We start from the raw sequence: 14234 nt of genomic DNA on the forward strand, positions 1-14234 counted from the left end.
CTCAGTTTAAGAAGGACATTGAGAGACTTGAAGGTGTCCAGAGAAGAGCAATGAAGCTGGGGAGGTTTCTGGAGCACAGCCCTGTGAGGAGAGGCTGAGGGAGCTGGGGTTGCTTAGCCTGGAGAAGAGGAGGCTCAGGGGTGACCTCATTGCTCTCTACAACTACCTGAAGGGTCTCTTCCCCCAGGCAACCAGCACCAGAACAAGAGGACACAGTCTCAAGCTGCACCAGGGGAAGTTTAGGCTGGAGGTGAGGAGAAAGTTCTTCCCAGCAAGAGAGATTGGCCATTGGAATGTGCTGCCCAGGGAGGTGGTGGAGTCCCCATCCCTGGAGGTGTTCAAAAAAGGACTGGATATGGCACTTGAAGCCATGGTTTAGTTAGTCCTGAGGTGTTGGGTCACAGGTTGGACTTGATGGGATCTGAGGTCTTTCCCAGTCTTATTGATTCTATGATTCGATTTAGATCTCTCTTAGCCTCCCCTTGCCTCTCCTACTCTGCAGTTGCAACAGGAAGATGATTCATGGGGCCATGCTTGGAGTCTGGCTCTGAACAAACTGATGTGTTAGCTCAGTTGATGAGGTAGCCCAGAGCTGGGACTCAGGGAGCAGAGGAAGACTTAAGCCACATGGTGACTAAAAGTGAAGGGTGTAACCATAACCTAAGTAATGTTTCTCTCTTCTTCAGGCATTCAAATCTGTGCAGGCTTCATCAGCAGTCACACCACTGCCAGCCTTCCAGGTCTCACATGCTTTATTTGTCTTGATACCAAACTTTTGTGTATGAAGCCAAGTCTCACATAGAAACTCAGGGCATGCATAGTAGGCAATAGGGTGTGTCCAACACAGTGGGGAACAGGAGAACCAGGGCTATGAAGTTTTCCTTATGGAAGAAGAAAGTTCAGATTACTGGTTGCAGAGCCCTGGTGTTCTACTGGGAATCCTTCTCCAGGACATCTGTGAAAAGAAAGAGCAAGAAAAGGCCAAGGGCCTGATTAGTTTTTTACCAAGATATCTAAGGACTAAGAGATCTTAGGGAATGAGTTGCAACCTGGGGGATTTTGGGTCATTCACTTAAACATTTGCAGTTGCACTCAAGTTTGGGATGCTGCAGGATCTGCACATGAGGAGTGTATTGAAGTGCAATTAGAATCCTTCCAACCTCCTGTGGTATTCTCAAGCTTTGATTTGCATCGAGGTGATTATACCTGGACTAGAAACCATGCCCACAACTAGTACAGTAGATCCCAGATCAACCTGCAGTACATGATGGAATTAAACACAGAACAGAGCTGGGCTGCTGAGCTTGCTTAGCACCAGTCCTGTGCTCAGCTATTCCTACCTGGAGGGCTGTTAGCACTGACCTGAGCTGCAAGGGAAGGCATATTGTCTTGCTGTGCGGTCATCTGTGGAAAGAAAGGGAAAGGAGGGTGAGCTGCAGAGCTGTGTGCTGTGCTAGTGCCAAGCTTCTTTCTCTTTAGTACAACCATAGCACCACCTTCATTTGCTTCACCCTTCAGACTGTGAATGCAGGAACAGGAGAATGTCCACAGTGGGACAGACCAACAGTCTGTCTCCCATACAGCTGCGTGGTGGGTTGAAGCTTCCCCCCCAGAATTAACTCACCATGGAGTAACTTAGTTAGAAGCCAATGAAGCTGTATTTACAAGCACAAACTACACTCTACAATGGAGACACTTGGTCCTTTGCAGAGGGACCTCGACCGACTGGACAGATGGGCAGAGTCCAACAGGATGGCATTCAACAAGTCCAAGTGCCAGGGGCTGCACTTTGGCCACAGTAACCCCATGCAGAGCTACAGGCTGGGGTCAGAGTGGCTGAGAGCTCCCAAATGGAGAGGGACCTGGGGGTGCTGATTGACAGCTGCCTAAACATGAGCCAGCAGTGTGCCCAGGTGGCCAAGAAGGCCAATGGCATCCTGGCCTGCACTGGGAATAGTGTGGCCAGCAGGATCAGGGAAGTCATTGTGCCCTGTACTCTGCACTGGTTAGGCCACACCTTGAGTCCTGTGTCCAGTTCTGGGCCCCTCAGTTTAAGAAGGACATTGAGAGACTTGAAGGTGTCCAGAGAAGGGCAATGGGGCTGGGGAGGGGTCTTGAGCACAGCCCTGTGAGGAGAGGCTGAGGGAGCTGGGGTTGCTTAGCCTGGAGGAGGCTCAGGAGAGACCTTCTTGCTGTCTGCAACTCCCTGAAGGGAGGTTGTAGCCAGGTGGGGGTTGGTCTCTTCTGCCAGGCAATCAGCACCAGAACAAGAGGACACAGTTTCAAGCTGTGCCAGGGGAAGTTCAGGCTGGAAGTGAGGAGAAAGTTCTTCACAGAAAGAGTAATTGGCCATTGGAATGTGCTGCCCAGAGCGGTGGTGGAGTCATCGTCCCTGGAGGTGTTCAAGAGGGGATTGGATGTGGCACTTGGTGCCATGGTTTAGTTAGTCCTAAGGTGTTGGGTGACAGGTTGGACTTGATGATCTCTGAGGTCTTTTCCAACCTTATTGATTCTATGATGGCACACAATGGATGGGAGGATTGTTAGACTACACATGAAAAGCATAGAACTGACTTCTGCCTTCTGATGTTGAGGGTGGCTGTAGGGAACACTGATTTTAAATACAAGCCTAAGCATTTCCAAGAATGCTAAGGAGATGGAGCACACATGGAAAATTGACAGAGTAGCTTGCTTCCCATGGAGAAGTCTCATGGGGAGTAGCTGAGGGAACTGTGGGTGTTCAGTGTGAGGAAGAGGAGGGCTGAGGGGAGACTTCACTCTGTACAACTCCCTGAAAGCAGGTTGGAGTGAGGTGGGGGTTGGCTGCTTCTCCCTTCTCTAGTCCCAGCTAAAGGACTGGAAGGAATGGCCTCAAGTTGTGCCAGGGGAGCTTTAGATTAGACATTAGGGAAAAATTCTTTACTGAAAGAGTGGTCAAGCATTGGAACAGGCTGCCCAGGGAGGTGGTGGAGTCCCCAGCCCTGGAGAGGTTCATAAACATGCAGACACAGCACTTTGTTGGGCATGGTGGTGTTGGGTTGATGGTTGGACTTGGCTATCCTAGAGGCCTTTTCCACCCTTCATGGTTCTGTGACACTACTCTAGGATTGTATGGATCTTGAAGCTGGAGGGAGTAAAGAAACACTTTGTTCTTAACACATCCCCATAGTGCCACACAGTCCCAGCTCAAGAACAGCAAAGCTGTTTGAATCTGGAAGGTTTATACAGAGGAAACCTAAGTTGCAGGAGGAAGTACAAAGCGGGTAAGGGAGTAGGAGGTGCAGACTGAACTGAGTGAGGGGCTAACAGTTGGCCTTTGCCTATGTCAGTGAAGCCTCACCTGGCTTGTAGTAGTCATAGACATGCACTGTTGCTGCTTTCAGGTTCTGCACTTCAGCATCTTGTTCCACTGAGATGTTAAATTTCAAGGGAGTGCTACCCAGCTGGGGAGAAAACAGAAGTGATCAAACATGCACTGGTCACCTCCAAGTCATGCCCTCATCACATTTAGTCCCTCTGCATTAGAGATGTCTTTATCTTCTGAGGTTCTTCCACCCTCTTCCTCTTTTGCCAGAATCGAAGCAGAAAGGTGACAACATCAATAGCTGAGGGGAGAGCAGATGATGTCGTTTACCTGGAGCTGAGCAAAGCCTTCCACACTGTCCCACACCACATCCTGGTCTCCAGGCTGGTGACACATGGGTGTGATGGGTGACCACTAGATGGATAAGGAACTGCCTTGATGGCTGCACCCAAAGAGTGGCTGTCAATGGCTCCATGTCCCAGTGGAGGCCAGGGACAAGCAGAGTCCCTCAGGGATCAGTCCTGGGACCAGGCTTGTTCAACATCTTTGTGGGTGCCATGGACAGTGGCACTGAGTGCACCCTCAGCAGGTTTGCTGATGACACCAAGCTGTGTGGTGCAGCAGACAGCTGGAGGGAAGGGATCCATCCAGAGGGAGCTGGACAGGCTGGAGAGGTGGGCACAAGCCAACCTCAGGAGCTTCAACAAGAGCAAGGGCAGGGTCCTGCAGCTGGGTGGAGGCAATCCCAGGCACAAATGCAGGCTGGGCAGGGACTGGCTGGAAAGCAGCCCTGAGGAGAGAGACTTGGGGGTGCTGGGGGAGGAGAAGCTCACCAGGAGCTCTCAGTGTGCACTTGCAGCCCAGAAAGCTAATCAGCTCCTGGGCTGCATCAGGAGAAGTGTGGCCAGCAGGGCAAGGGAGGTGATTCTCCCCCTCTGCTCAGCTCTGGGGAGACCCCACCTGGAGTCCTGCCTCCAGTTCTGGAGCCCCTATTGCAAGAGGGATGTGGAGGTGCTGGAAGGTGTCCAGAGAAGGGCCAGGAGGAGGAGCAGAGGGCTGGAGCACCTCTCCTGTGAGGACAGACTGAAGGAGTTGGGGCTGTTCAGTCTGGAGAAGAGAAGGCTCCCAGGTGACCTCATTGTGGCCTTCCAGTATCTGAAGGGGGCTACAGGAAGGCTGGGGAGGGACTGCTCAGGATCTCAGGGAGTGATAGGACTAGGGGGAATGGAATGAAGCTGGAGGTGGGGAGATTGAGGCTGGAGGTGAGGAGGAAGTTCTTCCCCATGAGAGTGGTGAAGCCCTGGAATGGGTTGTCCAGGGAGGTGGTTGGGGCCCTGTCCCTGGAGGTGTTTAAGGCCAGGCTGGCTGAGGCTGTGGCCAGGCTGATGTAGTGTGGGGTGTCCCTGCCCATGGCAGGGGGGGTGGAACTAGATGATCCTTGTGGTCCCTTCTAACCCTGACTGATACTTTGATACTATGTGGTGCTCAGGAACATGGTTCAACATCAGGCTTGGAACAGTTAGAGAATGGTTGGGCTTGATGGCCTTAAAGATCTTTTTCAACCAAATCAATTCTGTGATTCTAAATCAGTTCAGTGATTGTAAATCAATTCTGTGATTCCAAGCATTTACCCTGCTTGACCAGCCTAGAGTTTGCATTTCTGATCTTTGAGAGTCCCAACACTAAGTCCTGCAGTTGCTACTGCTTGGATGGGCAAACTCCATGTGGTCTTCCTCTTACCTCTTCCAAGTAGATGATGATTTTGTCTGGTGTTATCTCTGTCTTTTTCACTAGTGGTATCTCCTCCAGCTGTATAGGAAGACAAGAGGTGACCTTGCTTAGCATCAGCTGCTTAGCTTTCACTGTGGTTTCACACCAAGTCTGATATGATGTTAGTCAGTTAGAGGGCAGAAGGGCACTGCAGAGGGACCTCGACCAACTGGACAGATGGGCAGAGTCCAACAGGATGGCATTCAACAAGTCCAAGTGCCAGGGGCTGCACTTTGGCCACAGCAACCCCATGCAGAGCTACAGGCTGGGGTCAGAGTGGCTGAGAGCTGCCAAACAGAGAGGGACCTGGGGGTGCTGATTGACAGCTGCCTAAACATGAGCCAGCAGTGTGCCCAGGTGGCCAAGAAGGCCAATGGCATCCTGGCCTGCATCAGGAACAGTGTGGCCAGCAGGAGCAGGGAAGTCATTGTGCCCTGTGCTCTGCTTTGGTTAGGCCACACCTTGAGTCCTGTGCCCAGTTCTGGGCCCCTCAGTTTAAGAAGGACATTGAGAGACTTGAAGGTGTCCAGAGAAGGGCAACAAGGCTGGGGAGAGGCCTTGAGCACAGCCCTGTGAGGAGAGGCTGAGGGAGCTGGGGTTGCTTAGCCTGGAGAAGAGGAGGCTCAGGGGAGACCTCATTGCCCTCTACATCTACCTGAAGGGAGGTTGTAGCCAGGTGGGGGTTGGTCTCTTCTGCCAGGCAACCAGCACCAGAACAAGAGGACACAGTCTCAAGCTGTGCCAGGGGAGGTTTAGGCTGGAGGTGAGGAGAAAGTTCTTCCCAGAGAGAGTTGTTAGCCATTGGAATGTGCTGCCCAGGGAGGTGGTGGAGTCGCCATGCCTGGAGGTGTTCAAGAGGGGATTGGATGTGGCACTTGGTGCCATGGTCTAGTCATGGGGTCTGTGTTGATAGGTTGGACTCGATGATCCTCGAGGTCATTTCCAACCTTAGTGATACTGTGGTACTGTGATATCTGTCAGTGAACTACTGCTGACTGAAGCTGTTTGCCTAGTCAGGGGAAGGCTGGCATTCCCCAGCTGTAGTGACTGTGAGATTGTTGGGGCACACAAAGGCTTCCTGATCTGGAACAAGTGTTCCTGGACTGTATTCCTGCTTTCAGCACTTGTAGCAAAGGGGAAGATGGTTAGTTGGGGTCATGATGGATCATCCTGTCTGTCTCCTGGAGCGTGCCATTGAGCAGCTCTATTGGATTCAACACTGCTTTATGGAGTAGCCTTACAAATGGCACAGCAAAGGGTCTCAGTGCACCCCAGTGCATCTAGTATCTAACCAGGTACTTTATAGCTCTTCTCTAACTTCTCAATGCATATTTTCAGTGGTGCCCAGTGATAGGAAAAAGGGTAACAGGCACAACCTGGCACACAGGAGGTTTGACTTAAACATAAGGAAAAACTTTTTTAACCTTGAGGGTGCCAGAGCGCTGGAACAGGCTGCCCAGAGAGGTTGTGGAGTCTCCTTCTCTGGAGACTTTCAAGACCTTCCTGAATGTGTTCCTGTGCAACCTGATCTAGGTGAACCTGCTTTAGCAGTGGGGTTGGACTAGATGATCTCTGGAATTTCCTTCCAAGCCTCATTATTCTGTGATTCTGTGGCATGTGATCCTCACCACTGCATTTGAAAATCCTGCCCAGTCTGCAAGTGGATAGCTGCTTTCTGAACCAGCCCAGGGCCTGGGCTGGCTTCCTTGAGTTCATTCCTTAATTGGTTAATTGAGTTAATTTCTAGGCCCCTCAATTTGAGAAGGACATTGAGACACTTGAAGGTGTCCAGAGAAGGGCAACAAGGCTGGGGAGAGGCCTTGAGCACAGCCCTGTGAGGAGAGGCTGAGGGAGCTGGGGTTGCTTAGCCTGGAGAAGAGGAGGCTCAGGGGAGACCTCATTGCCCTCTCCAACTCCCTGAAGGGAGATTGTAGCCAGGAGGGGGTTGGTCTCTTCTCCCAGGCAACCAGCACCAGAACAAGAGGACACAGTCTCAAGCTGTGCCAGGGGAGGTTTAGGCTGGAGGTGAGGAGAAAGTTCCTCACTGAGAGAGTCATTTGCCATTGGAATGTGCTGCCCAGGGAGGTGGTGGAGTCCCCATCCCTGGAGGTGTTCAAGAGGGGATTGGATGTGGCACTTGGTGCCATGGTCTAGTCATGAGGTCTGTGGTGACAGGTTGGACTTGGTGATCTCTGAGGTCTTTTCCACCCTTATTGATTCTATGATTCTGTGTATCAAGATAAGTGGCTACCATCCTGCTGCAGTTCTGAGATGTTTGGATGTTTCTGACTGAGCTGCATCTGGAAAATCGATTTTCATACATTCAGGGAAGGCCAAAGGAAAAAAGTCATACCACTTTCACAGAGCTCTTCACAGGAATGAACCCTGACAGCATCTCCACCTCCACCAGGGCCATGTTGCTGGTCCCACGGTCCCCTACATAACTGAAAACAAGGGCAGGAGAGAAACACATCAGACATGGAAGGCATCATAGCATTGCCAGGAGATAACAGGAACACTTCCAAACTCTGACCTTAGCAGCAGTGATAACTCAGTGGAAACTCAGCAGAATGTCTAACTGGTGGGAGAAAGGGACACAAAAAAGTATTCCCTTATCTACTGGTTCAATCTGGAGACAGATTGTGCAGCAAATGTGTTCTGGTTAATCTTCATGCTGCCCTCTCTAACAGCTGGAAGTCATCACTGATGTTACAAGTTGAGAGCAGCAACATTGACCTTGTTGCTTTTAGTGACAGTAGGGTGTGGTGAATATGAACCAAGACACTCAGCCTGGACACATGCAGAGAGGTGAAATACAATAGGATAGAACTGACCAGGTTGGAAAAGACCTTGGAGATCACTGAGTCCAACCTATCATCCAACACCATCTGATCAACTAAACCATGGCACTAAGGGCCTCATCCAGGCTCCCCCTAAACACCTCCAGTGATGGTGACTCCACCACCTCCCTGGGCAGCACATTCCAATGGGCAATCTCTCTTGCTGGGAAGAACTTCTTCCTAATATCCTGCCTAAACCTAAACCTCCCCTGGCACAGCTTGAGACTGTGTCCCCTTGTTATGTTGATGGTTGTCTGGGAGAAAAGACCAACCCCCACCTGGCTACAACCTCCCTTCAGGGAGTTGGAGAGAGCAATAAGGTCTCCCCTGAGCCTCCTCTTCTCCAGGCTAAGCAACCCCAGCTCCCTCAGCCTCTCCTCACAGGGCTGTGTTCCAGACCCCTCCCCAGCATTGTTGCCCTTCTCTGGACACCTTCCAGCAACTCAACATCTTTCCTAAACTGAGGGGCTCAGAACTGGACACAGGACTCAAGGTGTGGCCTAACCAGTGCTGAGCACAGGGCAGAATGACTTCCCTGCTCCTGCTGGCCACACTCTTCCTGATGCAGGCCACAATGCCATTGGCCTTCTTGGCTGCCTGGGCACACTGCTGGCTCATGTTCAGCCTACTGTCAACCAGTTCCCCCAGGTCCCTCTCTGCCTGGCTGCTCTCAGCCACTCTGACCCCTGCCTGTAGCTCTGCCTGGGGTTGCTGTGGCCAATGTGCAGAACCTGGCACTTGGATGTGTTCAATCTCCTCCCCTTGGACATTGAATAGGGACTGGACTTTCTGCTGTCACGTTTCAACAGAGGTTCACACTATAGAGGCATCCACCTCAGGGCTATTTCAGACCAGGCTGCCAAGTGTCCCCCAGGGGGGAACTCTGGCTCTTTGGGAATGCTGCCATCTCAGCTGCTAGGGCTCTGGAGGCTGCTGAGCTGCTCTATGCTATGGTTCTGCAAGCTACTTCCAATACATTCCTATCCTGCTCAGACCTTTATTTTCAGTTCATAAACTCTTTGAGATCTGTGGAGAAGAAACAAGTCTTCCCCTGTGTCCTTGTCTGAAGATATGGAACGAAGCTGGAGGTGGGGAGATTGAGGCTGGAGGTGAGGAGGAAGTTCTTCCCCATGAGAGTGGTGAAGCCCTGGAATGGGTTGTCCAGGGAGGTGGTTGGGGCCCTGTCCCTGGAGGTGTTTAAGGCCAGGCTGGCTGAGGCTGTGGCCAGGCTGATGTAGTGTGGGGTGTCCATGCCCATGGCAGGGGGGTTGGAACTAGATGATCCTTGTGGTCCCTTCCAACCCTGACTGATACTGTGATACTATGATACTATGATATGAGGTTTCAATGGGGTTCTGGTCATGCACCTGGGGCTTCCACTTGTTTCTACTGAATAAGGAGCCCCAAAGGATCTCATACCTGACAGACACTTGAATGTCAAGCTGTTTCCTGGCCCCATCACATTCTCTTGGTACTGTTTCCACATCCAGAGCAAAGATCTCTTCTGTTTTTGGTGGTGGGATGTTATAGTACAGAGTGATCTGGTGAAGGAGAAAACATCTCAGTGAAATGCCCTGGAGCTCAGTGTGTGAGCTAAAGGACTGCCTCTGCCTGCAGGTTTGCACTGATTGGTAACCAGTGGCTAGCACAGTTGGGCCCAGCTGTGCTGTCTGGTCAGACTTGCTGTTTAGTACACAGCATCAGACACATCTGCCACATCTGAGCATGGAGGCTCAGCTGTCTGTGAGCCAAGGCCTCATACATTGTCCCAGTATCTTATTCAGGAGTGAGAAAGTGCCCTAGTGAAAATCCTGCCTACAAGAAGTGTAACTGCTGACTGTTGACTTAGGAACCTAGAAACATAGAATCATTTTGGTTGGGAAAGACCTTTAAGAGCATCAGGTCCAACCATTATCTGATTCTACCAAGGCTGGTGCTAAACCATGTCCTTCAGCACCACATCCCTGCCTCTTTTAAACACCTGCAGGAAGAGGATTTAACCACCTGCCTGGGGAGCCTATTCCAGGGTTTGAGAGCCCTTTCAGTGAAGAATTTTCTTCTAATATCCAATCTAAACCTTCCTCGGTGCAACCTGAGGCCATTTCCTCTCACCCTATCACTTGTCATAACAATAGTCAGTAGTTCCAGGTCTCAAGAGGAAAAAATACCAAGAACACCAGTACAGAACCCTTGAGAAAGAAAGAGCAAGGAATCAGAAGAGGACAATTCAGCAAAGGGGATGATCATACTCCCCCAAAGAGCAGCATAGGCCAAGCTTCCTCCACCTGCTTCATGACTGCCTGGCCATTAGAGATCATAGAATCATAGAATCAATAAGGTTGGAAAAGACCTCAGAGATCACCAAGTCCAACCTGTCACCCAACACCTCCTGACAACTAAACCATGGCTCCAAGTGCCACATCCAATCCCCCCTTGAACAGCTCCAGGGATGGGGCCTCCACCACCTCCCTGGGCAGCACATTCCAATGGGCAATCTCTTTTGCTGGGAAGAACTTCCTCCTCACCTCCAGCCTAAACTTCCCCTGGAGCAGGGAAGTCATTGTGCCCTGTGCTCAGCACTGGTTAGGCCACACCTGGAGTCCTGTGTCCAGTTCTGGGCTCCTCAGTTTAGGAAAGATGTTGAGTTGCTGGATGGTGTCCAGAGAAGGGCAAGAAAGCTGAGGAGGGGTCTGGAGCACAGCCCTGTGAGGAGAGGCTGAGGGAGCTGGGGTTGCTTAGCCTGGAGAAGAGGAGGCTCAGGGGAGACCTTCTTGCTGTCTACAACTCCCTGAAGGGAGGTTGTAGCCAGGTGGGAGTTGTCTCTTCTCCCAGGCAACCAGCACCAGAACAAGAGGACACAGTCTCAAGCTGTGCCAGGGGAAATTTAGGCTTGATCTTAGAAAGAACTTCTTCCCAGAAAGAGAGATTGGAATGTGCAGCCCAAGGAGGTGGTGGAGTCAATGTCCCTGGAGGTGTTTAAGAAGAGCCTGGATGAGGCACTTGGTTTCATGGTCTAATTGAATAGATGGGGTTGGGTGTTTGGTTGGATCTCAAAGGTCTGTTACAACCTGACTGATTCTGTGATTCTAAGGTAGTTGAATCCTCATCCCTGGAAGGGTTTCGAAGGTGCAGAGAGATGGTGCTGAGTGACATGGCTTAGCAGCAGCTTTGGTACAATTAGCTGATGGTAAGGCTCATTCTTAAAGGTCTCTTTCAACTAAACTGCTTTTGTGATTCCATGAATATTGTGCCTGAAGTTACAGTGCTCCCCTGAGCCAGTGCCATCAGCAATATGTTCAGTACAGAAGCAGATCCTGCTCTGAATCTCACCACTGCTGATTTCAGGGCTACTGATCTCTTACCAGGGACATGGCTCTCCAGCATGGGACAGCAGAGCTGAGACATTTCTGAGAAGATCCCACAGATGGTTGCAACAAACCCATGCCAGCAGAATATACATGGACTCCCTCAAGCCTGACCTGATACTGCCTAGAAAGCCAAATCCTACTCAGAGTTTGAGGCTATAGTGCCTCTTTAAAGCCAAACCTCACTTCAATAGCCAGTGGCAAAACCTGAGGGCTCTGTTCCTTTCTTAGAGGTACTCACCTGCACATACACACAGCCACTGCCAGTTGCCTGCACTGTGTACACCCCTGGGATTTCAGGAAGAGAAGCTTGATGCAGGACCAACTTGTTGTTCTTGTGCACATGGAACTCTAAGGGAGAAGCTTCCTTGCCTTTCACTGTCACCCTTACATCTCTCATCTCCTGAGGAATCAGGGCTGCATACTGAGCAAGGGCCTGCAGGCTGACAACTGTGTCCTGAGGGCAGAGAGAGAGTCATGCTGCTGTGGAGCCATGCCAGGATGAGACCCAACACACCAAGTCAGACCCTACAAGCACACCCATGCTCACGCTCCTGATTCACACTGACACAAGCAAGGTCTGTGCATAGGTCAGGGTCTATGCCACAGGCAGCAGGGTGACTTCAGGCACCTGGAAAGAGTGGCTTCTGACCCCTGGGGTTAGCAGCCCCAGGCCTTGGGTTATCCACATTACAGCACACAGAAAAAGTTTCCTCATGGCATTCCCCTTCCCAGGCAGGGCTCATACGTATGCCTGTCTGCAGAGGGTGGAGCTGGCGTGGTGTGCACATGAAAGCTGGCTCTCTCCCTCCCCCATGCTTTTCCTCATCTTGTTACCTGTGTGGAAGCAAATCCACCAAAGGCATTTCTTTGTCCACTAAGCCAGTGCACAAGCTTGCTCACTGAGGCTTCATTGACTGATGAGTCTGGTTGAGAGACATGAGCCAGGAGGATGTAGGCTACTGTCTCAATCACAGAAGAAGGTTTCTCTCCACTGGAGTGCGATGCCAGGAGCATTGCTGAAGGGAGGAGAAACATGGAATCATAGAATCATTTTGTCTGGAAAAGAGTATTGAGTTCAACTGTTACCTAACTCTGTCAAGGCTGGTGCTAAGCCATACCCCTTGGCACCACACCTCTGCTCCCTGGAAGTACCCCCAGGGATGGGGATTCAGCCACCTCCCTGGGGAGCCTGTGCCAGTCTTCAAGACCCCTTACCATGACAAAGCTTAGCCTGGAGAAGAGGAGGCTCTCAGGGGTGACCTTACTGCTCTCTACAACTACGTGAAGGGAGGTTGTAGACAGGCAGAGGTTGGTCTCTTCTCCCAGGCAAGCAGCACCAGAACAAGAGGACACAGTCTCAAGCTGTGCCAGGGGAGGTTTAGGCTGGATGTCAAGAAGAAGTTCTACACAGAGAGAGTGATTGCCCATTGGAATGTGCTGCCCAGGGAGCTGTTGGAGTCACCATCACTGGAGGTGTTCAGGAGCAGACTTGATGGGGTGCTTGGTGCCATGGGTTAGTTGATTAGGTGGTGTTGGGTGATAGGTTGGATGTGATGAGCTTGAAGGTCTCTTCCAACCTGGTCTATTCTATTCTATTCTATTCTATTCTATTCTATTCTATTCTATTCTATTCTATTCTAACCAACCCAAGCCTCTCCTGGTGCACCTTGAGGACATTCCCTCTCATATCTCTCTGAACAGCAGTTTCTCCTGCCCTAGTATCCTTTGGGGACTGCCAGTTTCCTGTACACCATCAGAAGTGCAGGTGCCTTTCTGTGTGGCACATCAGAGTGCAGAAGCCAATCTCTGCTGTTGCTTTTCTACTCTGAAGGGCTAACCATCTATCACAGGCTCCACTTCTTCCTTTGAAAGCACTGAGAGATGCAGACTACAAATCCTCAACCAGTTCCTCTAGGAAAGAGTTCACCTGGAAGCTGGTTGACTCTGAACAGAGTCTTTCTGTTTCAAGCACAGTCCTGGTCCTATTCAGGTCTCTGTATTCAAAGCTGCATCTCCAAGATAAAGCATTTTGCTGGTTCTTCATTTAACTGGGACAGTCTAGCAGGGCTCCCTGTGCTGACAAGCTCTAGGATTTGCTTCTGGCTCATTGTACATAGAATTCAACAAATCCAAGTGCTGGGTGCTGCACTTTGGCCACAGCAACCCCATGCAGTGCTACAGGCTGGGGTCAGAGTGGCTGAGAGCTGCCAAACAGAGAGGGACCTGGGGGTGCTGACTGACAGCTGCCTAAACATGAGCCAGCAGTGTGCCCAGGTGGCCAAGAAGCCCAATGGCATCCTGGCCTGCATTAGGAACAGTGTGGCCAGCAGGAGCAGGGAAGTCATTGTGCCCTGTACTCTGCATTGGTTAGGCCACACCTTGAGTCCTGTGTCCAGTTCTGGGCCCCTCAGGTTAAGAAGGACATTGAGAGACTTGAAGGTGTCCAGAGAAGGGCAACAAGGCTGGGGAGAGGCCTTGAGCACAGCCCTGTGAGGAGAGGCTGAGGGAGCTGGGGTTGCTTAGCCTGGAGAAGAGGAGGCTCAGAGGAGACCTCATTGCTCTCTCCAGCTCCCTGAAGGGAGGTTGTAGCCAGGTGGGGGTTGGTCTCTTCTCTCAGGCAACCAGCACCAGAACAAGAGGACACAGTCTCAAGCTGTGCCAGGGGAGGTTTAGGCTGGAGGTGAGGAGAAAATTCTTCCCAGAGAGAGCTGTTAGCCATTGGCATGTGCTGCCCAGGGAGGTGGTGGGGTCCCCATCCCTGGAGGTGTTCAAGAGGGGATTGGATAATAATAATAATAATAATAATAATAATAATAATAATAATAATAATAATAATAATAATAATAATAATAAACCAGGTTGGAAGAGACCTTCAAGATCATCATGTCCAACCCATCAACCAATCCAACCCACCTAAACAACTTACCCATGGCAGCAAGCACATGGCCCTTG

General features: G+C 51.0%; 1 protein-coding gene across 1 annotated transcript in view; it reads right to left on the bottom strand.

Moving 5' to 3' along the window:
• Positions 1–734: 734 nt before the first annotated feature.
• The window catches only part of LOC137455341 (alpha-2-macroglobulin-like protein 1), a 33748-nt gene continuing 20248 nt past the window's right edge, over positions 735–14234 (bottom strand). The window contains exons 16-23 of the mRNA XM_068166065.1: positions 12117–12298; positions 11521–11736; positions 9334–9455; positions 7428–7518; positions 5045–5113; positions 3341–3443; positions 1363–1404; positions 735–955 (exon numbers count right to left, since the gene is read on the bottom strand). Of these exons, the coding sequence (XP_068022166.1) occupies positions 930–955; positions 1363–1404; positions 3341–3443; positions 5045–5113; positions 7428–7518; positions 9334–9455; positions 11521–11736; positions 12117–12298 (851 nt within the window). The 3' untranslated portion in view covers positions 735–929. The remainder of the gene's footprint in view (positions 956–1362; positions 1405–3340; positions 3444–5044; positions 5114–7427; positions 7519–9333; positions 9456–11520; positions 11737–12116; positions 12299–14234) is intronic.

Source organism: Melanerpes formicivorus, unplaced genomic scaffold (assembly GCF_026170545.1).
Source record: "Melanerpes formicivorus ecotype bairdi unplaced genomic scaffold, bMelFor1.0.p_v2 SCAF_96, whole genome shotgun sequence".
In the NCBI taxonomy this organism is placed as follows: domain Eukaryota; kingdom Metazoa; phylum Chordata; class Aves; order Piciformes; family Picidae; genus Melanerpes; species Melanerpes formicivorus.